The sequence below is a fragment of the Ambystoma mexicanum genome, chromosome 4p (genome assembly GCF_040938575.1).
Source record: "Ambystoma mexicanum isolate Mex_15411 chromosome 4p, UKY_AmexF1_1, whole genome shotgun sequence".
Classification (NCBI taxonomy): Eukaryota; Metazoa; Chordata; class Amphibia; order Caudata; family Ambystomatidae; genus Ambystoma; species Ambystoma mexicanum.
The window spans coordinates 56,504,889-56,530,281 of record NC_090927.1 but is presented as its reverse complement, the minus strand read 5'-3'; the positions used below and the strand labels follow the sequence as shown (position 1 = coordinate 56,530,281).

The window sequence follows — 25,393 nt, the reverse complement described above, 5'->3', positions numbered from 1 at the left end:
TGAACTTTGGGACGGTAAAGCGGCGACTGAGAGAGGCGGGCCACAAATACATGTTACTGTATCCGGCAAAATTGAAAGTTGTACATAAACACAAAACTTTGTTTTTTGAGACCCCGGAGGATGCCATGGGATGGCTTGATGCACAGGGATGTCCCCAGGAGTCAGAAGTTCGGACGGAGAGAGAGCACGGAAGAGATAAGTAATGCACGAGGAAGGTGCCACAAGATGGCGCGGCACGGACCCGTGGGACTTGAATATAGTCATTTGCACAGTCTTCAGTAGAGAAGGTCAGACTATTGCACTAGATGTTATGAGCACTGTAATTATTATTGAAGTAATGGGAGCTTTACAGAGCGGATCTCTTTACCCCACAATAATCTTAGTTAAGTGGCCATTAGGGCGCCTTCACCCTACTGAGCTCTGTGCATTGTTTGGTGCTTGCAGGGCTAGATGTGGGGGTGCCTGAGTTCCGAGAACGGAGCTAGGCAGCAGTTGGGGTGTGTGGTGTTGGGGAGGGGACAGGTGGAGGGAGGGGAGGGAAGTTGGGAATTTGTTGTGTACATAGTTAGGGATAGTTTGAGCTGGTACAAGAAGCTACAAGTAAATATGGAGAGCTGTATCTGTATCACGTGGGCAAGGGGGATTTGCTACACGGACGGCAAGAAGACACTCATGAGCCTTGGGGGACCTTAAGATCGTGACATGGAATGTCAGGGGACTCAACAGTTACTTAAAGAGAAACAAAGTCATGATGTACTTGAAAAGACAGAAGATTGATATTACGTTGTTGCAGGAAACACATTTGACCAGGCAAAAACTGGAACTGGTGGGGAAGAAGTGGAGAAGTACTGTAGTAGGCTCTCCGTATTCTGCCTACGCTAGGGGAGTGCTGGTCTGGGTGGCACCACACGTTCCGCTCCAACTTACACAAGAAGTGGTGGACACTGAGGGGAGGTGGGTCATATTAAAGGCTTTGGTGGAGAATAGAGAGGTGTGCATTATAAATACGTATGCCCCCAACCAAAATACTGCAGCATATTTTAGAACCCTGTGTACTCATCTGGGCGCGTGTATGGGAGGAGCGGTTATCTGGGGAGGGGATTTCAACTGCGTGCTCAACCCAAAGGCAGACAGATCTGATGATAAGATTGATAGGCCCACCCCAGCAGCCAGGGTATTGCAGACATTACTAGACTACTTCGGGTTGGCAGATGGTTGGAGGCTGAAACACCCTAATGAAACACAGTACTCGCATTACTCAGCTCCGCAGCAACTGCATACGAGACTTGATTACTTTTTTGCCACGCCAGATGTGGTGATAGAGACCACCCAAATAGACTATAGAGCGAGGGTCCTGTCGGACCACTCGCCTCTGGTTCTGAGTTGGCAGTACTGCCGCCCCAGGGCGCAGATACCGACATGGCGCCTCCGGGCGGAGGGGCTCCGGGACCCGGTCTTCAGGGAAGATATCAGGGATGCGATCACACAGTACTTTGAGGTAAACACAGGCAGTGTGGACTCAGCGTGCACGCTCTGGGAAGCCTTTAAGGTGGTATTGCGGGGTGCTGCTAAATCAAAAGGCCTACAGGGTGGGGTTCTAACGGAGCTAGAGGAAGCAGAAGAGAAACTGGAATGGGAAAGCAACAGGGCGGGAGGGGATGTGGAACTTGTACTCGAACTACAGCAGAGGTGTGCAGAGCTTTGGGACAGGCTCTGCAACCTTAACTATAAGAAGTATGTTGAGAGGCAACATGCAGGTGGGGATAAAACTGGCCGCTTGTTGGCGTGGTTATATAAGAGCGAAACCCCCAGGCCCCCGATTAGGACAATAACTAGAGAAGACGGGGAGGTGGTTGACACCCAAGAGGGAGTCAACGAGGCAATCTTAGACTATTATAGGTCATTATATGAGGACAGAAGAGGGGACAATCGAGAGGAGATTAGAGAAACTCTAAAAGACATGGAATTACCTAAGGTTAGTGCTGAAGAAAGGGAGGAGCTGGACGCACCGATTATCTTAGAGGAATTGGAGGAGGTGGTGAAGCAGCTACCCACCTGTAAGACCCCGGGCGCGGACGGATTCCCTGGCGAGTTTTATAAAACATATAGAGAGGAAGTACTCCCCCCTATGCTAGAGATCCTCAATGAGTCTTTTGAGATGGGCCGGCTGCCGGAATCACTGAGAGAAGTGTTAATTGTGCCTCTTCCTAAGCCCAACAAACCAGGGCATAGCTGCGGCTCCTATAGGCCTTTGTCAATGTTGAACCAGGATAGCAAGATATTGACGGCGGTCCTGGCCAATAGGCTGCGTAGAGTTATTAGCAAACTGATACACCCGGACCAGACAGGTTATGTCCCCAGCAGAAATATAACCCACAACCATAGGCGACTCCACCGGGTGATTGAAGAGGGAAACAGGAGCGAGGGGGAAATGGCGGTGGTGTCCCTAGATGCAGTCAAAGCTTTTGACTCAGTGAGGTGGCCATGGTTGCTGGAGGCCCTGAAAGAATACGGGATGGGGCCGGGTTATGTTAGGTGGACAAAATTACTATACAGTGAACCACTGGCCAGGCTGCGCACAGGATCGGTGATATCTGAGAGATGGCAACTTAGTAGGGGCACCAGACAAGGGTGCCCCTGGTCCCCGATGTTATACATTCTAGCCCTGGAGCCCCTGGCAGTGTACCTCAGACAACAATATGACATGATAGGTATTGAGGTAGGGGGAGAGAAACATCTAATATCCTTGTATGCTGACGATTTACTACTATACTTGAAATATCCGGAGGAAAATCTTCAATATATTCTAGAGGTTATGGAAAGGTATGCAGAACTGTCCGGCATAGCGGTGAACCCCCAAAAATTGAGCATGTTCCCATTGGGGAGCTACATAGGAGCCCCTCTGGAGCGATTGCCAGTGTTGTCCATACCTTGGGAGGCTGATTCCTTCCGCTACCTCGGAATAGATGTGTACCATACGGTGGAGGAGGAACACTTGCATAATACCGAGGTGGCTGTGGGAAAAGTCCGTACAAGTATGATGTTTTGGGAGAAGTTGTCTCTGGCGATGATGGGACGGGGGGCGATGCTCAAAATGGTGGTCCTACCCAGGCTGTTACATTTCTTCAGTAATATACCATACTTGATACCCAAAAAGTTTTTACTCAAACTGAATAGCATGTGCAGAGACTTCCTATGGCACGGCACTCGCAATAGAGTGGCGCTATGGAAGCTACAGAACTTCCATGATAGAAGGGGCATTAAGCTGCCAAATTATGAGGCCTATTATGTAGCTGGTCAGTTGCAATATGTAACCAAATGGCTTTCTGATGAGGTAACTCCTGAATTTAGGCTGTTTGGACAGGACTGCACTCCGTTTTACCTAAAGGAGATTATCTGGGTGCCTAGACTTGAAATGAAAGAACGCCCGGGTATGATGTTGCTTGGGTGGAGGATGTGGCGCAGAGTATGCCGACTGATGGAGAACCTGTACCCGTGTTCCCCACAGGTGCCGCTAGTCGCCTTGGCTGGGGGAGACAACCAACTCAGAATGATAATCAGGACCAATTGGGAATCGGTCGGGCTGGTCACATTGGGAGATGTATGGCAAGAGGGGATCATTAAGGATTTCGAAGAACTGAGAGAAGAGGCAGGCCTGCACAGAGGCCAATATGTCACGTATCTTAGGCTAGTGCAGATTATTCGTAAAACCTGGCCAGAGACTGTACTGGCGGAGGAGCCAGACGTCCTAATGGGAACCATATATGACATATCAGAAGGAGGGCACGAGATCTCTGGATTGTATGAGATGGTGATGACCCGGGTGGGGAAGGATTTGACTCATTTGAGGCTGGACTGGGAAGCGGAGGTGGGGGCACAGATGTCCGATGGGATGTGGGAGCGTGCTATGGGATACCACAAGAAGGTGTCCAGAAACGCCAGATTGCAGCAGATACAGTTATACATAATGCATAGAGCCTATATGACCCCGAAGAGAATATCTAAGTTTGTAAACGCAGGAAGACAAGCATGCCCAAAATGCGATGAAGAAGACGCTGACATGACACACATGTTCTGGTCCTGCCCAGTGACTGAAGGTTTCTGGGGGGAGGTGGCACAAAAACTAGCAGATAAAGGGGTCAGGCTCAACATAGATACGCCCTGGGCCTGCCTGTTGGTAGGGTTTCCCAGACCACGGAATACTAAACATGTTGGGAAACTGAGGAACCTGGCATATGTGCTTGCAAAAAGAAGGATTGCCATGGGCTGGAAACAGTGCCACAAGCCACAGGTTGAGGTATGGTGGCGGGATTTGCAAAAATGGGTGGAGGCTGAAACGGTAGTATGGCAGGAGGCATGTAGCAAGTGCGGGGAAGAAGAAGTGGGTAATCTGATGGCATGGAGAGTGTTCATAACAGGACTGTTTGGCACAATAATGGATTCTGCAGCTTCGGAAGGAAGCGATACCCGGCCACATGCAGCAGATACAGAATGAGAAACGCAAACAAGCTCTTGAGGGGGGAGGGATTTGGGGAGCAGTAATGCGCATTCATTGATGTTCACGAGTCTGTTGTAAATAATGCTGCAAGTTTGGTTTGTATTGTTTATTTGTTTTCAAAATAATAAAAACTTTAAAAAAAAATAAAACATTAAATCGCAAGAGTGGGGTAAAGCCTTAAGGGATCGTCAGATGCTGAGTTCAGAGTTACCCATCACTCTACCGGGCCTTAAGATTTGCATAAAGACCTATAAACACTACTGCTGATTGTCCACTCATTTGTACCATTCCTGGATGCAGGGCTTCTTGGAAGGCACTGCCCTGAACATGTGACCCGGAAGGGGCTTTTTCTGGATCCCGCGGAAGCTTGAAAAGGCCAGTCTGCCTGCTATGCCACTAGACTGCTTGCCAGATGTGGGAAGGCCAAATCTCAGCAAAGAGTGGGATAGGACCTTGCTTTGATACATGCCTACCTTGCTGTGGAAATGTTTCTCAAACACTAATCACTGTACGGTTCGGTGCACAGAATGATCCAGGGCCAATCTCTAGGCTCCAAATGCCTATGCCAGTGCTTGGGAGTGTACCGTAGGAGCTTACGAAATCTTGTGGTTGACTTGGCCATGGTTGACCGGCAGAGATCCCAGCGGCTTCCGGAAAAAGGCATAACATTGATATTGATATTGATATTTTATTTCTATCGCGCTCATACACAAGTGTTTCAGAGCGTGACAAGGCAAGGGAAGGGAAACCGGGGAGAAGAAAAACAACGATCTTACTAGGCCCAGTGACATTGAGAACGCGCAAGTGCATGGGAGAGGGGGAGGGGGAGAAGTGCATGGAAGGGGGAACAAAAGGAGAGTGCGGAGCGAGGAGGAAAAAAAACATAAATAATAATACATTAATAACATTGGCGCACACCTGGCGCCGTGGACTGATGGAGCTTTTTAGGACCGTCCAGAAGTGGATGACCAAAGGTTACCTGAACGTGTTTCTGACACTGTGGAGGCTTAACCTCGCCCCAGCCCTTGCAAGGACCTTTCTGATAGAGGCAAATCTGGTCATTGTACCCGACTGCGAGTGCTCATAGGTCCGTTAGAAACAGGCCCACATTTTTCTCAGCTTTTACTTTTCCCATCAGATAACATTGTTCCTCATAATATTCCATTCACTTTATATTGGAAATGTTAAAACAATATTTTCTTCTACTGTTTCCTTTGGGGGATTTGCTCCAGGTTTTTTGTGTTAATTTCAGAAACACTTTGGCTTCATATTATGGTATTTAGATAATTAAAATGGGAACTCTTATGTTTTTCTAGGTGTAGATATTAACATTATTTAATTTTTTGCTGGGAATGTTAGTTGAGTTTTAAAGCCTAATTGACTGCTCACGCCTTTTACAAGTACTTTTCAGCTTTGTTCCCGTTACCAAAGGGTAAGACAAAGGATAACATTGGGGTTTGCCGATCAATAACCTCCACCCCCAAAAGGGACGATTTCAACTGGCGGTGCATATATGTAAGGGAATCTGTGCTGGAGGTGGAGACAGAATCAGCAGCACCTACATGCATGGAACATGGAAGAACATGGAATCACCACATACCACAGAACCCGGGTTTTACAGTCTTTAGATGTCACGCCTTCCAGTAGCTGCTTCACGTAGGTATCCTTCAGATCATTTTGACAAAATCGTAGCTCCTCCAGAGATGTATTTGTCTGTAAAGCCGAGGCCAGCTCGCCAAAACACAGGCCTGTGAGGGAGCATTCAGTTAGACTGCGGGAGGAAGAGAGCAAGACATTACAACACAAAACATTAAAACAGATCCAGAAAAGGGCCATTGTAAACAAACCTACTTAGGAACACAGCCATCTAAGCACTGCTGTACAGCAGGGCACAGAAAGGCCTAGAATGAAAACAAACTAAGCTCGAGTTTATTTGAACACATTAAGCATCAGGTGATGAGTGGGGCAACTTTTCAAATGATGTCTTTCCTGCAGAATACAGTGAAAATCAACAAAATGTACCTCTATATTCATAGACCACCATTTATACTATCACTACTGATTGAATCGCACAGCAGTATTAATGTAGGGAGTGATGATGTGCCCTCCCTGAGCCTTGGGGTGTAAAGAGAGTGCTGCAGGCAGCGGTGGTGTGGGAAGGAATTCCTGGACAACGCAGTACCTGGGATACAGGACAGGTGTTTGTCACATGTGCGATTTAACATCTGGACCATATTCCACATACATGATGCACCCGGGCCTGCATGCTCTTTACCCTGGGCCCCCCATTTGGGAATTTCATTTTGGTCTATGCAGAAGAATTATCATTCTCTGCGCATGAGGAGGAGGAGAATTTGAAGGAAGGAGCATAGGGTTTGGAGGAGGGAATGAACAGAAGAATAAAGGAAATGGAGGAGGTTGTATGACAGGGTCAGGGGCTTGACCTTGTCAGGAGGACGAGGGAACCGTCCCAGCCTTGGTTAGTCAACCTACACGGTGTATGCTAGAGCCAATCCTACTCCAGAGGTGGTGAGACACAGTTAGGAACCCCAGCCCCCTGAGTAGGCCTTCTTTGATCATGTGGGTACCACTGTCAATCACACAAATATCTACCAGTCTCTCTTTTAGCCAGAGTTTTCTTCTACCATTTTCGGGACTGCGAGATACAATCCAACACAGCAGCAGCCAAGCCAAATAAAAAGAGGAAAAGAGATGCTGAAAAAGAAGCTCCTGTTCATAGCAACTTCCAACTTACAAGCAGAAGGAAAATGAGGCGCCCGGCGAACACCAACCTCACTGGAGCACTAAGATTGCACAAACACTGGTGAACAACAAAGCGGTGGGGCCTCACATGGGGCCTCATTACAAGTGTGGTGGTCCAGAAACAAGGGTGGCAGTAAGCTGACCGACACCCTTGTTTCCAGACTACCACACTACGAGTTTGCCTGCCGGGGCCGCTGCGCCCGACAGGTCAGACCCTGTCAAGTGCATCGGCCCCAGTAGGTAGAGTTGTCACAGAAGCACCGTCACGGTTAGCAATGGTTCCGGCGCTTCCGTTTCCCCCCTCCCATAGAGTCTGATGGGACTCTATGGCAATAGGGACTTACAAAATCCCGCGCCTGATGTCCCGTGCCGCCGGGACTTGTCGGGTGACACCTCCCATTCCTCGCTGGCGGCTGATCGGGTGCTGGGGACCATTGGGACCGGGCCTTGTGGCATCCTCTTCTGAATCTCCAACACCACGGTGTGGAGAGTTGACAGAATGTCCAGAGACGCATCTCTTGGCTGAGCTGGCCATCTGAATGTGAGAACAAGTAAAAGTCCTGCGTATAGTCTGGGTGCCGAACGAATGACTTCTTTTAAATTGTCAAACTGTTTGATCATGTCTGCCGTCCACTGTAACTTATGATCCTTTGTTTTTTGTGCTTCCGTAAGGGCTTTCAAAAGTGGACTTGATTATGCCGCGGAATCCAAGATCCATGCCGTACAGTAATTACACAGGCCCAGAAACGTCTGCATTTCTTTAACTGAGGCGGGTCTGGGGTTTGCGTGTACTGACGCTGCCCTATCTGGCAGTATCCTTTTACCATTTGCTGATATGAACTGTCCCAGATAGAGAACTTCCTGTTGGCAGTATTGCAAATTAGCCTCGTCAACCTTGTACCCTTTAGAGGCCAGCAATTGTATGAGTGCTATAGAATCCCTTTGGCAGTGCTGTTCACTGTCACTGCACACAAACAGATCGTCTATGTACTGAATAATCGTGCTGGGCAGCTGAATATTCCCTAAATCAGTGTGCAGTATCCTGTTAAATATGTTCTGGCTCTCGCAGTACCCCTGAGGTAACCTAGTATGTTCAAACCACATCTGGCCCTGTGTAAATGCCGTGATGAGGTACCTCAACTCAGGATGGAGTGGAATCGAGAAAATGCATTTTTAAAGTCCACTACAGTGAAGTATGTGGCTTCTTTGGGGTTGCTGCATAAAATTGTCGCAGGATTCAGGATGAATGGAAATTCTTTCTGTACCACATCATTGAGGGGGCGTAAGTCCTGGATCATTCTCCATTTGCCCTCTGTTGATTTCTTGACAGGGTATATCGCTGTGTGACACAGAGAAATTAATGGGACAATTACCACCTGGCCCAGTAGGATGATAATGGATATTGTTTTGCCCTGGGCAGCACCGCACCTGGCTTCAGTGTTATACGCACAGGGGTCATGTCTTTGAGTAGTCCTACATCGTGTGGATTTGTAGTCCAGAAATGTGACGGCACGTGTTGCAAGTCTTCGTCAAGAAATAGAGGTGGGGTTAGTACTGCCATCAGGGGGCAGTGCACCCTTCGGTAGAGTATCATTATGCCACAGGGGATAAAAATATCTGATATTATCTCACAATCTTTATCATCGTTCTCAAACAACTTGTCATCCGTCACTTGGTTTAGCTGTACTGTTGGATCTATACAGAGCATTGTGCGCCACTCACACCCATCCCTGTCAATTCCTAACACGACAACCCTCTTGTCAGAGACCAACAATCCCTGTAAATCCAGCAACAATATTGTTCCCGCCACCACCTCCGGTGACACAGCTGAACGAAAGATAAAATCTGTGGACACTCATCAACACTGTTTAGCAATCTGAGGCACAGCCTCCACGAGCACAGTAATACCATAAATGAACATGTCAGGGTCCACGGGAGCCCTGCGGACAACCACCTTCCATGTCATTATCAACATCGCTCTTATAACACACATCCCAGGCGTGGAGCAAACTATACTGCGATCTGTAAATTATATTGTCATGTTTAATTTGCTGAGCAGGTCCCTGCCCAGTAAATTAACAGGGGAACTTTCGGAATATAGTAAGGGTGCCCGTACTACTTTTCCTCCCACCTTTATGTCCAGCTCCTCGGTGTATGGAACCTTGGAAATAGCCCCAGAGAATCCATGCGCATCAAGATATTTTCCTGATAAGGGAAAATGTCCCTCTATGATACATGATTTAGTTGCACCTGAGTCCACCATAAATATGAACTGTTTGTTTCCTATCTCCGCCTCCACCAAAGGTTCCTCTTCAGGGTGGATGGTCGTTGACAGGACCGGACACGCAAGTGCTCTCTGTGGGCTGTCCTAATCAGGATATGTGATCATTCCAGGGAACGCAAAGGGGTTACCCCCCATCACTACTGCTCCTCCAAAGGATGCGGTAGCCCAACTCGGTAACCTGCTCTTACTGGGGCAGCGCCGCCCTGCTCCTACTGTGGCGGATGCCGCACTTGCATGTCAACTGCTTGAGGCTGCTGATTATATGTTTGGTGTTGTTCCTGCGGATACCCTTGGTTCTGATATCCTTCACCCTGTTGCGGATACCCTAGTCCTTGGGGCCCTTGGCCCTGCTGCTGTGACCCGCAATTATACACCATTACAGACTTGCTCCTGCATTCCCTTGCAAAATGCCCCCACCTTAAACAATTCCAACATTGTGATGGTCCCAACCCACCCCCTCTGGGTCCAAACTTCCCCCCTCTTGCTCCTCAGAACCCCCCTCTTCCTTGCTGCTGTCCTCCTTGTTGCCACTATGGGACAGGATACTGTTGCCCACTGGCCCACTGTCCTTGTCCTCCCTCAGTCCAGAGCGCAGCAATAGTGGCGCTCACGACCTGTTGGGTGCTCTCTGTCCACTCCACCTGCACTGGCGTCAACACAGGCACCTGAACAACAAACTTTGCCAATTTCTTTTCTACCAATTACACTTCCTCTGCCTGATGCCTTTGGCTGTTTCCCTTTCCCGCTCCTTGATCCTTTTACAATGGTGCAATATTATATTGTCTATCTCTGGCCACTCCTTTGCTTCAATACCCACAATCTTATTTAGCGCCTTCTGCACTTCCTTTGGCAAGCCCTGTTTCACAATAAAATAGGAAAATGGTATTGAATGATCCCACGGTCCTCCCGTTTCAGCTCTTCACATCCCTTGCAATTTAAGAATACATTTAGCTGGGTCCTCCTCGTTGGCCATAGTACGCTGCATCAGGGAGTGTAAATCAAGGGAATCTGGGAAAGCCCTTCGTAGTGCGTCCCATACCTGTGCTCTAATTCCATTAAATGATGCTCCATCGTGTGCATCGTCTCCCAGGGTTATTCACAGATATCCAACCCTAACCCACACTTCCCCAGCCTGGTCCCCAATTATAGCAACCTTCAAACTCTTGATGTCCCCTATTTCCAGGGTCACCCCTGCCGTTTGGTTTTCAAACTCATATATCCACTTGCTCGCCCCTGCTGTGAGCTGTGGGAGAGCCTTAATCAAATTGTTTTTATCCATCTGGGGCCAGGGTGCATACTGTGCCCTCCCTGCCCCATAATGTATGATGGGCATCTGCCTCTTCGCCCCAGCTCCCACACCCTTCTTCATCACTCCTCTACTCTTTACCAATGCCATCCGGCCAGCCCTATTCCTCAAATTGCCCCCTGTGAACCTTCTACTTGGGGGGGCACTCAACTGACTCTTCGCCCTTCTCTTCTCCTTCACTCTGACCCTCATCAACTGTATCATTGTCCTCCTCCCTCACATTGTTTCCCAACGCTGTATTGTCCTGTCCAAGACTCGTCCACTCACCCTTGTTTCCCTCCTTCTCAACACATACATGTCTTAATCCCAAAGTATCCATCCTAAGCAGTACCTCCCCTGACCTCCATTCTCCTGACCCTTCTCCCAACACCCCTAAATCACTCAATGCTCTTGGGGATGTCTGTATCATGTTCAATTCTGTTAATAATCCTGCCAACCTATCTTCAAACTCCCTTGACCGGAAACCTGCGGATGCCGATACTTCGGGCGGGTGTATGTATGGAGGTGGGAGAGCGGTAGCCTGTGGTATTACTGGTGCTGAAGGGGTCCCTACCAAAATGGGTACATAGATTGGATTTGTGTACCCGTCTGCAGGATACGCTGCCAAAGGATATAATCCCCTGTGTTCCACAGGCGCCCCACCCTCTCCTTCTCCCCTCCGGCACCTTCTATCGTTCTGTATCTGTACCACCGCTCCGTCCACTTGGTCTTATGTGTCTTCAAACATGCGCCAGAGGTCTAAGCTTTCTTTTCTCTTCTATAGCTGCTTCCCCTTATACTTAGCTACTGAAAACGTGGACATGTGTTCCAAGATGCTCTTATTGTGGGACCCCTGCTCTGTCCACGGGCAGGGCATTCCCCCTCCTCCTGCCTCCGCGATCCACTGCTTATGGTATTTCTCCACCCATCACGATACAGTGGCAGGGCCTTGTACATATACTCTATTGGTGTTCCTCCTCCCATGCTAGTGGTGTCTATCTCTTACTGACCCCGCAAAGCCCTGTTAACGTGGCGTGCACGCTGCCAATTGCCTGCGACAAAAAAAAAATCAACCCACACCCTTTTCTGTCCCCCTTCCTTGCGCACACACTGCACTCCACAAAACCATCCAATGCCACACCACACCGCGACCCACACAACTACCGCCCCTCCTAGGTCCTGTTCTTTATACAATAGAACACGAATACAATACTCTAAAATAACAAGCTAAAATAACCACTACTTGTTCCAGGTCTACTCCTTATCTGAGACCATTACTTTTATTTCCGTATTCCTCCTTTAAATAAAATATTTTATTGTGGTACCACCTTCCCTGCCCTTCCGAGGAGGGGCTCCCTGCCTTACCTTTGCCTTAGCTTTGCCATACCTTGTAATACCTTACCAGCACAAACACCAATATGAAATAACACAAACCACACCCAGTCACATCAACGAACTCGCACTCCACATGTTCACACCTCTCACACTTCCCCATGCATCTGTGCCCTACTTGTTATCACTTACAAGAGTCTACTCACATGTGCATGCTCACCTGAACTATTCTGTCACAGGGTTCCAACACCGGCCCGCACTCTCCTCAGACCTGCGCCCTGCTTCAAAGAGAAAAGACGACTTCTCTTAAAATGTCTCCTGCTAAACGACATGTAACGTGTATTTTCGAGACCAGTCACTGTAGGTGGGTGCGGCTCCTTCTGGAGAAGCAGCCTGGAAGCCTCTGGCAAATACGAGCGGCGCTGGGATCACGTTGGGGTCACTAATTGAAGGCAAGTCCCTGAACGCTCACACCAGAGTGAACACAACCTGCTAGGGAAGAAAGGCCCAGGTGATCTTGTAAGGGTAACAGGTTTTAATCTCACACACAGATGAGAGCAATAGAAAAGAACTCTGCTGCTAAGAACGTTCTACCGAAAAGTAGTGCAAGCAGAATCTTATAAAGGAAAACTTCCTCATAGATGACGCAATATATACAATAAAAACCTGCGCGGCTGGTTGGTGTGCGCCTATTCATGATCCGCTTGCTCTAAAAGAGATGCCTGGTCATTCGTTCCAGCCCAGTCGGTCCGTCTTCCATCACATGGGTGCTGCAGTGATCATCTTCTTCTCACGTCGAAGTTCAAAGAACAAATTAACTACACTCTAACATAATGCTACTTTATCACTATACTGTGCACCTGGCAGGCCTCAAGACGGGCACAAGGGAGGTTCTGGGGCACTCTAACCTTCACACACACACATTTCACTAACTCCCCTCCGCGCCATCCAGCTCAAAGGTCTCCAACTTTGTTATGAACTATAATTTATCCCTCCCAGCACCTCGCAATACAAATCATACGATTGTCACTCAACGATGTGCCCTGTCCATCCTCTTTGAACATTTCAGGACTTGTTACTTTGAGGTTGGTGGTCAAAGGGCACCTGGTGCCATGGAAGTCAGGGATCTTAAGGTTTAGTCAATTATATGGGCTATAACTCGTGGTCGCCTGGTGATGAGCCGGGTCATGCTTTGCCCAGTGTGAGATAACATGCACACCACACGCCGGTCTGCGATCACAGCCTTGTAGGGCACATTACTCTCAAACATCTCTGCAACACAGTAGTACAATGAAAAAGCACTGTGTTGGTTGGGGGTCTGGGCTGTCCCCATGGGATCTCGGGCATGGCTGGAGATTTCCCTAGTCTTGCAATTTAGGACTAGTGCATGCAATGCCGTACTCACTGCGCAGGCCTTACCTTCTACCTACGATTACTCATATCTATGGAAAATAGCAATGTTGCTTGCGCCCTGCACTACGTGGGTTTGATTATATTTCATTATATTGAAGTGGGGTCGTTTCTATTGGGAGGTGGTCCTTTCACTGTCCCCCTGCCCCCTGGCCCATCATAGTGCTTTGAATGCCTCTCGCATCACTCTAAAGCACTTAAGGTTGTGGGACGGGGCTGCCCCCTCCCCAACAACATTTACAATTGCAATAACTGTGCTTATCAATCTTTTCATTGCAGGTTCACAACACTCAAAAGTTTATGAAGGGTATCCAGTGTGTGTGTTTGGCTGGTCTAGGGAGGTTTTAGGGGTTGCTTTCTCACCATCCAAAATATGTTCCCCACTGCTCTGAAATAACTCTGCTTAGCAAGTGCTTTTGAAAGAAATGGCAATAGGCCTGATGTTAGGCCAGCAGCCACCATCAGCCAAACACCTCCAACATCAGTCAGACACTTCCACTCATCATAACCTGCATAAGTCGCTGTGTCGACCATTCACTGCATCAACCAATCACCCCCTCCATCAAGTGTCATCTATACCAGCTGTACCTCTGCAAATCATAACCTAGCCAAATCATTTGGTCAAAGAGCCATCCATTCAACCAATCATTGCCTTTACCATTCAACGTCTCCACCATTTATGGCCTCCACCTAGTCCTCACCTCCAAGCAGTCATCACCTCTAAGCAGTCCTCACCTCCAAGCAGTCATCACTGCCACCCATTCATCACCTCCACCCAGTCATCACCGCCACCCATTCATCACCGCCACCCATTCATCACCTCCACCCATTCATCACCTCCACCCATTCATCACCTCCACCCATTCATCACCGTCAACCATTCATCACCTCCACCCATTCATCACCTCCACCCATTCATCACCGTCAACCATTCATCACCACCACCCAGTAATCATATCTATCAGATCCTCTCCTCCAACCAATCCTCTCCTCCTAGTCACCAGAACCATGAGTCATATCTGCATTGTTATTATCTCCACTGTTTATTTTCATCACTAATCTTCACCAACACCAGCCACTCTTCTCATAATTTGTGGAAAATACCATTTAATGTGCTGAAGTATCGAGTCTACTTGAACAATTATTGGAAAATCCACACTTTACTTTACTTTAATACATTTATATAGCGCGGCCATAGACCCGAAGGCGTGAGGGCGCTACATGACATATACAACGAATAACAAAAAGTGGAGAATCCAGTAAACAACACCACAGGAGATAATATGTTGGAGACTGTTTCCATTATCCACAGAGTGATATCATAGAAGCCCAGGTAGTGAGAAGATCCTGGTGTCTGAAAGCAGATTGCAAGACAAAGAACATATTCTCTGGTCTATATGCACACATGTATGAGAGTGGCAATAGGGGACTGTGGATGCAAAGTGAGCATGAGGCAAGAGCCAGACAAAACTAATACTTAGAGTAGGGTATGAGAAGCAAGTCTCAGCTAAAATCAAGACAACCACCCACGAGTCAACGACAAGCACTTACCAAGTGGGTGAGATGTAATTCTGGGGAACAGCCATAAGCCAAGAATGTGTAATACTTACTCCAAAGTCCGTACTCCGCAGCGAGGGTCCTTCAATCCGGCACACAGCTGTATGATCCCGGAATCTGCCAGTTCGTTAAAACTTATGTCCAGATCCCTGAGGCACTGATTGGCACTGAGAACAGAAGCAAGATCTGTGCAGCAGGAACTTGTGAGCGAGCAGTACCCTATCCTGCATGGGAGAAAGACATGGATAAATAAACAAAACATTTCCAAATTCTCATGAGCGCCTTCAGTGGCCACCAATTAACTTTCTATTGGAGTGGGGGTGCGCTCCACATGTTCACAAAATGCTTGTGGCTGGATTGGACCTATGGCAGCCTGTATACCCACAGAATCCATTGCAGATGAGTTTAAGCAATTGTCATTGGGTCTTCGCAGGAATTCCATTTTGTTTGTTTACATTTTACATTACACACAAATTTACAATTCAAGTTGCAGGCAAATAAAATGAATTTCCCAGATGGAGCAATTCTTTGGTCAAGTGGCTGAGCTGGGATTTGAACTCAGATATGCAGAGGTCAGTACACCCAGTAAAGTACATATTGTGCAATTACAGTCCTTTCCTCCTCATCTGTAGATCACTGTGCCAGATTACCGGGCATGGATATCATTTAGCCCTGAGTGTAGGTGAATACAAACACTGAGGAGCTCATTTTCTATAGTGGTGTAAGGCTTTAACACCTTCCATTCACGCCATGCCACATTTTCAATCATTTGTATAGCAGAGAGGAAGGGTGGAACGCAACTTGGATTTCCACCAACTTCCTTCCTATCAGCCATACAAATGCACCAGCATTTGTGCTGGCATTGATTTTCTGGAGATCCCTATGGAGTCCACCTGCTTTGTGCATCAGCAAAAGCAGACAGACTCCATAAGGATCCATTGAACACACTGCCTGCCATGCCCCCATGTACAATTACAATTAAAGCCTGTCCGACATGCCAGGCAGTGTTTACTCACTTTTCACGGCGGAATGCAATGGTGCAGGGCAAAAGATGGTGTAGACGTGTGCATGCCGCCTTTTGCCCTGCACTTTTTCACTCTGCCGTACAAATGATGAAATGTCAACACGTAACAGCTACCTGCCATTATGTGTTGACAATGACACTTTGGAGTAACATGAGCTCCTGAGGGTTGCAAGCTAATTAGCAAGGTTGCTCTGTCACAATAGTACAGCCAATGCCCTGCATCTGGATCCCACGAGAGAACAGGCTCCACGGCGCACCAAGAGACAGTACGTGTGCTTCAGAAGCTCACAATGGAATAACCTTTTTCTATAGGTGGCCCTCGGGTGAACTAGTGGACACAGTCCTTATGTTGCACTTTGTCCATCATGAGATGCACCTACAGGACATGTACTGTTTCACTTAAAATGATAGATTTAGTTCTCAACACCCAACGACTACACCTATTGCCACATTATCACAAGAGTCCTTACCACATTCACATATTTTCTGCATTGTTAAAGAATATTTTGCATCTAAGTTGTGCTGCAAATCTTTGCCTGTACGAGGTAGCCACACTTCAATGCATTCGCTCGGCTAGATAAATGCTTATGGACATTTAGGATGGGAAAGGCCTTGTTTAATCTCAACCATATTTATATCAATGATGTGCGGATCCCTCACTGTAATGACTACTGAAAGTGAAAACAATAAGAGGTGGCACAGCAGAGAGATAGGGGCGGGAGGTGGGGGGAATATTTGGGAAGAATGATACTAGGGCCAACAGGAAAGAATGTATATAAACAAATCCTTCTGGTGAGAAATACAGAATGGCCCAGAAGTCTTTAGGAATGAGTGGAAGGACACAGGAGGAGAATATACCCAATACAAGTGCTCAAACAGTATATGTGAAGGATACAAGACGTGAGAGATGATTTTTAGCCTAGCTTGATAGGTGTTAGGCAGAATCCAGTGCAGTTCCCTTAGGGAGCACTAAACCAAATTAGGACTACAGGTGAGAGCAATAAATCCCCTTTGGTATCAGTCTGTACCACAAAGATTTACAGGGTAATTCATAGAATTTCGCAGAAAAGTGTCGCAAGCGGCTGGCGCTGAGTGTCCGTGTGCGATTGTCTGCGCCAGGCACGTGCGCTAAAACCGATTTCCGCGCACAGCGTATTCATGGATTTTAGGCTCCCAAACCAGCCGTGGCGCAGAGTATCGCAGCGACCCTGCAGCAGCGCCAGTAACGCCCCCAAGAACGCCCTCGCGCAAGGAAAAGCCATCAAAATCGCTAAATCATCGCAAAGGGCTGCGCTAACCCTGGACCAGTTTACAGGGCTGCCAAACAAGGAACGCAAAGCGGGTAACGTGCATATCAGGGGTACGCGTGAAGTTATACACGCGATTAGCCAGGCTGCCAGGGTACGTGTATTTCAGGGGTGCGCGGGAAGTTCAACACGCGATAGTCCAGGGAATGTGTATTACAGGGGTACGCAGGAAGTTCAACACGCGATTGTCCAGGGAACGTGTATTACAGGGGTACGCGGGAAGTTCAACACGCGATTGTCCAGGGAACGTGTATTACAGGGGTACGCGGGAAGTCTTACATGCGATTAGCCAGGGCACGTGTAATACAGGGGTACGTGGGAATTTTCACACGCGATTTGGCTGGGTACGTGTATTACAGGGGTACACAGGAAGTTCTACACGCGAATCGGCTGGGTACGTGTATTACAGGGGTGCGCGGGAATGATCACACGCGATTTGGCTTGGCACGTGTATTACAGGGGTGCGTGGTAATGATCAGACGCGATTTGGCTTGGTACGTGTATTACAGGGGTGCGTGGGAAGTTCTACACGCGATTGGCCAGGGTACGTGTATTACAGGGGTACGTGGGAATTATCACACGTGATTTGGCTGGGTACGTGTATTACAGGGGTACACGGGAAGTTCTACACGCGATTCGGCTGGGTACGTGTATTACAGGGGTGCGCGGGAATTCTCACATGCGATTTGGCCAGGTACGTGTATTACAGGGGTGTGCGGGAATTATCACACGCAATTAGGCTGGGTGGGTCCTCACAGGTGTTCCCTGTACACCCTCCACGGCGCGAGCAGGCAGCCCACAAAACAGGGGACTACCCTGCACACCTGCTCATGTCCCCCTGCACCCCCAGCCCCCAGCAGTGCAGGGGCACCCTCCACCAGGCCCCCACTCATGTCTCCTACCACCCCCACCCCCCTGCCACCATGGGCAGCCCCCACCAGGCCCCCACTCATGTCTCCCACCACCCCCACCCCCCTGCCACCATGGGCAGCCCCCACCAGGCCCCCACTCATGTCTCCCATCACCCCCACCCCCCAGCAGTGCAGGGTCAACCTCCACTAGGCCCCCACTCATGTCCCCCTGCACCCCCACCCCCCAGCAGTGCAGGGTCACCCTCCACCAGGCCCCCACTCATGTCTCCCACCACCCCCACCCCCCAGCAGTGCAGGGGCACCCTCCACCAGGCCCCCACTCATGTCTCCCACCACCCCCACCCCCCAGCAGTGCAGGGTCACCCTCCACCAGGCCCCCACTCATGTCCCCCTGCACCCCCACCCCCCAGCAGTGCAGGGTCACCCTCCACCAGGCCCCCACTCATGTCTCCCACGACCCCCACCCCCCAGCAGTGCAGGGTCACCCTCCACCAGGCCCCCACTCATGTCCCCCTGCACCCCCACCCCCCAGCAGTGCAGGGTCACCCTCCACCAGGCCCCCACTCATGTCTCCCACCACCCCCACCCCCCAGCAGTGCAGGGTCACCCTCCACCAGGCCCCCACTCATGTCTCCCACCACCCCCACCCCCCAGCAGTGCAGGGTCACCCTCCACCAGGCCCCCACTCATGTCCCCCTGCACCCCCACCCCCCAGCAGTGCAGGGTCACCCTCCACCAGGCCCCCACTCATGTCTCCCACCACCCCCACCCCCCAGCAGTGCAGGGTCACCCTCCACCAGGCCCCCACTCATGTCTCCCACCACCCCCACCCCCCAGCAGTGCAGGGTCACCCTCCACCAGGCCCCCACTCATGTCCCCCTGCACCCCCACCCCCCTGCCACCATGGGCAGCCCCCACCAGGCCCCCACTCATGTCTCCCACCACCCCCACCCCCCAGCAGTGCAGGGTCACCCTCCACCAGGCCCCTACTCATGTCTCCCACCACCCCCACCCCCCAGCAGTGCAGGGGCACCCTCCACCAGGCCCCCACTCATGTCTCCCACCACCCCCACCACCCAGCAGTGCAGGGTCAACCTCCACCAGGCCCCCACTCATGTCCCCCTGCACCCCCACCCCCCAGCAGTGCAGGGTCACCCTCCACCAGGCCCCCACTCATGTCTCCCACCACCCCCACCCCCCTGCCACCATGGGCAGCCCCCACCAGGCCCCCACTCATGTCTCCCACCACCCCCACCCCCCAGCAGTGCAGGGTCAACCTCCACCAGGCCCCCACTCATGCCCCCCTGCACCCCCACCCCCCAGCAGTGCAGGGTCACCCTCCACCAGGCCCCCACTCATGTCTCCCACCACCCCACCCCCCAGCAGTGCAGGGGCACCCTCCACCAGGCCCCCACTCATGTCTCCCACCGCCCCCACCCCCCAGCAGTGCAGGGTCACCCTCCACCAGGCCCCCACTCATGTCCCCCTGCACCCCCACCCCCACCCCCCAGCAGTGCAGGGTCACCCTCCACCAGGCCCCCACTCATGTCCCCCTGCACCCCCACCCCCCAGCAGTGCAGGGTCACCCTCCACCAGGCCCCCACTCATGTCCCCCTGCACCCCCACCCCCACCCCCCAGCAGTGCAGGGTCACCCTCCACCAGGCCCCCACTCATGTCCCCCTGCACCCCCACCCCCCAGCAGTGCAGGGTCACCCTCCACCAGGCCCCCACTCATGTCTCCCACCACCCCCACCCCCCAGCAGTGCAGGGTCACCCTCCACCAGGCCCCCACTCATGTCTCCCACCACCCCCACCCCCCAGCAGTGCAGGGTCACCCTCCACCAGGCCCCCACTCATGTCCCCCTGCACCCCCACCCCCCAGCAGTGCAGGGTCACCCTCCACCAGGCCTCCACTCATGTCTCCCACCACCCCCACCCCCAGCAGTGCAGGGTCACCCTCCACCAGGCCCTCACTCATGTCTCCCACCACCCCCACCCCCCAGCAGTGCAGGGTCACCCTCCACCAGGCCCCCACTCATGTCCCCCTGGACCCCCACCCTCCTGCCACCATGGGCAGCCCCCACCAGGCCCCCACTCATGTCTCCCACCACCCCCACCCCCCAGCAGTGCAGGGTCACCCTCCACCAGGCCCCCACTCATGTCTCCCACCACCCCCACCCCCCAGCAGTGCAGGGGCACCCTCCACCAGGCCCCCACTCATGTCTCCCACCACCCCCACCCCCCAGCAGTGCAGGGTCAACCTCCACCAGGCCCCCACTCATGTCCCCCTGCACCCCCACCCCCAGCAGTGCAGGGTCACCCTCCACCAGGCCCCCACTCATGTCCCCCTGCACCCCCACCCCCCTGCCACCATGGGCAGCCCCCACCAGGCCCCCACTCATGTCTCCCACCACCCCCACCCCCCAGCAGTGCAGGGTCACCCTCCACCAGGCCCCCACTCATGTCTCCCACCACCCCCACCCCCCTCCCACCATGTGCAGCCCCCACCAGGTCCTCACAATCCCCAATCATGTGCGTAATTGTCAGCCTCCACAGCCAAAAAGCCCTACCAAGTAACCCATTCACCCACATGGAAATGAAAACACATGTTACACCCCCAATGTTCATGAAGCAAATGAACCCATGTCCGTCACACACAGATTTTCATGGGAAAACACACAACATGACATGCATGAAACCAATGAGATGAAACCACACAGTGAACAATGGAAAAAAAAATGTATTGGACAAAAATACGAATGGTAAAGAAAGAAAAATAACTACAATGTAAATGTGAAAAAATAAGCTGCATGTCCGCATAAAAACACAAAAGTAGAAAATCAAATCCATAAAATTTTGTCCAAAGTGAAATGTAAAAACTCTCCATGCAACAAAGAACTATGTACAAAAATAACAAGGGTCCATCATCACAACTGAACTAAGGAAACCTCCTAAAAAACCTACCTAAATATCAACTATATACAAAAAGTGGAGCAGTGTCCGTCGACTCCAAATCATAAGAAAAAACAAAGGAAACCTAAAACTAAAGAACTATATACAAAGGCGGCGGGCAAGTCCAGCGGCTCACTCCGTGGTGTTCCGGGCCAGGGCATCATTGAACTCCTGTTTGATGTCCCGGAGGCGGTCCAGTTCCATGGCCCCGAGGGTCCGCAGGGACGACGCCGTGTCCTCCTCCAACCCCCTGCGGATTGCCTCGAGGCACTCGGCCCGCCTCAGGGCCCTCCGCATGGAGTTCTCCGCCCTGACCATTGTGAGCCGCGCCTCTTCCGCCCGCCGCCGCTCCGCACCTATGGCGTGGCCCAACCGCTGCCACACGGAAGACACTCTCTGTCCTGGGTCCTCCTGCCCTCCGGCCGATGCCTGCCCCTCCGATGTCGAAGGCCCCGAGCCTTCATGGCTCCCACCATGTTGCTGCTGCTGCTCTGCCTCTGCCCGTGCACTGCCTCCTGCTGCCTGCACATCCTCCGCCGGCTGGGGTGCAGTTGTTGATGTGGCCACCCCTGCTGGACGTCCGACTCCCGACTGTGGCAGGGATGCCTCCTCCACCAGCCTGGCCGCACTGTCAGAGGCAGCTCCACAGGGCACCCAGGTGACTGATGGGTGGGAAGATGGCACAGAGGACGACTGGCGCGTAGGGGGTCCAGTTGAGGAGGGGGTCGGAACAAGCCCCATCAGACGGAGGAATCCGGTCTGGGTGACCTGTCCCAGCAGGCTGACGTGGTCAACGAGCCATTCGAGATGACGTGCAGTCTCTCCATGAAAAGACTGCAGGTCACCTCGCATGGCCCGTTGACGCAACGCCACACCAGCCAGGACAGGCTCAACCCGGACCTGGATAGCCACGTCCGCAGGCAGAGGAAGGCCAGTTGACGTCAGCTCATCCCCTGCCTGGAAACGGGTCTGGACGTAGGCATCCCTGCTGGTGCAAGATGATGCAGGGACAGGATTGGGGACAGGATTGCACACAGGCACCTCCGCGGCGGCCTGTGCTGCCTCCTGTCCCTGGTCCTGGACTGCACCACTAGCACCAGTGGGATCCCCACCTCCAGACCCCGTCTCTGGTGCTTGCACGGCCTCCTCCTCCACCAGACCCCCCACCAACCTGGATGACTCCGTGCCATCTTCCCCTGTTGGGCCCTGTGGGGTCCCAGCTGCCCCTTCTGCTGCCGAGGAGTCCAACTCCAACCTCCGCCTCTTGGACCTCCCCCCGGCAGCTGCGGCCTGGAACGTGGCACCGGACTCCTCACTCCCCGACGAGATGACAACACGGGAGGGGAGCCGGGCCTTGCGTCTCCGGCTGGCGGTCGGATCCCCGCCGCTGTGCTCCACAGCACCTTCTCCGCCCTCTTCATCAGTTGACGCTGCAGACAGGGAGAAACAAAACACAGGCATCAGGGCACTGTACAATGGACACATACACACATGACAGTTGCACATGAGTGGCATTGGCAAACCTCAGACATGTCATCACAATCCCCAACACACATGTCATTGCAACTCGCACACATGAGCCATACCACAGCCATATCGCAACTGCCACCACCATCCATACACATACAACAGCATGAGCAGCCAAAGGTGACCCAGACATCACATGCAACACAGGAAGTGCACCACACATGTACACACACCACCACACTTGCATGCATGTGTACACCTCTGCCAAGTGTTGCACTGTTCAGATGGGCATCCATGTCACATCTGCCAATCAGGCTTACACATACCGCAGTCACATGCATCCATGTTGCATCACTGTTGCACCCTTGTCAAATACACACACATGCACATGTACACAGTGCTCATACATGCAGCCCAATACAACATACATGCGTGACATCACGGACATGTCTACTTACATACACATACATACAAACATGTGTGCACGCACAACTGCATTTGCCATGCAAGCCTACACACACAAGCACCATCCATGTCTCACACATTACAGCCCTCGCATGTATCAGCCCCACGGCCATGTACACCCCCACCCATACTCGACCCCATACAAACAGATGTGCAACCTGCACAATACCGAATAATCACCACACGCACTACTCACAATCAGGATGCATGTACACTCACCGCTCGACTCCAGACGGGTCTGCTTCTCCAGGACCTGGACGTGGAGCGCTGGGGATATGCGTTCCAGGACCCCCATCTGTTCTTCCGACAAGTGGCCCCGGCGCCCCTTGGCATCCGCTGCCTTCAAGAGGCGCCGGGCCTTGTTCAGGGTCCTGGACCTGAAGTCCTCCCAGCGCTTCCTGACATGTTGTAAGTCTCGGACTGCCACCCCCTCCGCGTTGATGGCTGTCACGATGTCAGTCCAGATCCGAGTCCGTCCTTCCTTGTCGGCGCGGGAACTTCCGAAGAGGGCATCATACTGCCCCAGGACTTGCTCCACCAGGACACCAACTTCGGTGGCACTGAAGCTGGTGCCCCTCTGCCTCTCTGGCCGGGGGTTGTCAGTGGTCACAGATGGTGTTTGCCCCGACATGACAACCCCAGAGGCAGGAGTGGGTGGGCAACTGGGTCCTGGGGCTGGGCTGTGGAGCGATGGAATTCCAGTCGGGAGTCTTCGGTACCAGCAGGGGTGGTCACAGCAACAGCACCCCTAGCTGATGTGCAGGCAGCAAATGGCAGTGCACGTGGGCAGCAGGCAGTCAGGCAGCAGCAGATGGTAGGTGGGAGCGTGCTCGGGGCTCTGGGGGGCAGTAGTTCGGCCTTCTGGGCAGGAGCGTGGTCTTCCGTGTGCATACGCGTGGCCAGCTTGGTACGGAGTGATTTGGCACGTGAAAATCCTGCACGTCAGCGTGAAAATCGAGGAAAGGCCCTTAGCGCGTAAGCGCGTCAGCACGCATACGCGATTCTATTGGACCAAAGGCCCTCAGCGCGTAAGCGCGTCTGTGACGTGACCCGCACGGGTGTTTCCCACACAGCACGTGATGAGAGAGCACACGTGGAAAGACTGCACGTCAGAGTCTCATCGCGTGTGATTGGTGGAAATGGCCCTACACGCAGAAGTGACAAAGCGTGTAATTGGTGGAAATGGCCCTACACGCAGAAGTGACAAAGCGTGTAATTGGAGGAAATGTCCCTACACGCAGAAGTGACAAAGCGTGTAATTGGTGGAAATGGCCCTAGCGCGTACACGCCGCGTAAGTGACGCTGGACGTGTGGGCCTGTATAAAAGGTACGCGTAGAACACCACTTCCTTGTACGTGCTTTTCGTGGAGAGCGAGTGGGTGAATTCTGTACTTCTTGTCGTTTCACACGCAATTTACTTCACGGCGTTTCAAGTTCGTATTCCCTGTTACCTCTGACAGCTTTTTCTCTTCTTTCGCTTTTACTGGTTTACCTGGGCCTGTTCCCTCAAACAGTGTTCCCTTCTACTGTTGTCCTGTCTCCTCAGACAGCGTACAAATCTTCTTTTGGAGGGGGTGTTGCCAACCAAACGTGCTCCTTTTACACGCTCGTTTACCAGGCAGACGGTGAGTCACGCACGTATCTAACATCTGTGCTTGCCCCGCGTGTAGCCTACCCCTTCAGAGGTCATTCTAGGCTGCGTGTGACACGCATACGTTCATTCTTGTGTTTCTGGGTGCCACAGCGTAGTGCAGGTTTTTCTTTATGCACACGTGGTCTAGGAGGGGTTGCGTGCACGTCATCTCCCTTTTTTGGGCCTCCTGTGCGTTGCGTGACCCGTCATCTTTCCCCAGGGGTTACATTCAGCCTTGCTAGAGCACTAGGGTACAATTACCATCTGGTACCCAACCCCTTTGACCCCCAATTGCCCAGGACAATAGTCTACATCCACTCCCATACGCACATTAACATCAGTGCCATGGCTGGGAGGCGAGGATTCCGTAAGGGTGGCAAAGGTGGAAGAGCCACAAGTGGTGGCCGTGGTGGATCCGGTAGGGGACGTGGTCGTAACTTGCAGGGTGAGCCTGTCCCCCCATGTGTGGAGGACCAGTCACGGGCACCCATAATCCCCCCCTTCCCCCCCTCCCATTGAGGCTGATGTGGCTGACACCATCCA

General features: G+C 51.8%; 1 protein-coding gene across 1 annotated transcript in view; it reads right to left on the bottom strand.

Moving 5' to 3' along the window:
- The window catches only part of LOC138452989 (ribonuclease inhibitor-like), a 295,852-nt gene that overhangs the window by 151,068 nt on the left and 119,391 nt on the right, over nucleotides 1–25,393 (bottom strand). Inside the window, exons 6-7 of the mRNA XM_069605375.1 lie at nucleotides 15,183–15,353; nucleotides 6,099–6,269 (exon numbers count right to left, since the gene is read on the bottom strand). Coding sequence (XP_069461476.1) covers nucleotides 6,099–6,269; nucleotides 15,183–15,353 — 342 coding nt within the window. The remainder of the gene's footprint in view (nucleotides 1–6,098; nucleotides 6,270–15,182; nucleotides 15,354–25,393) is intronic.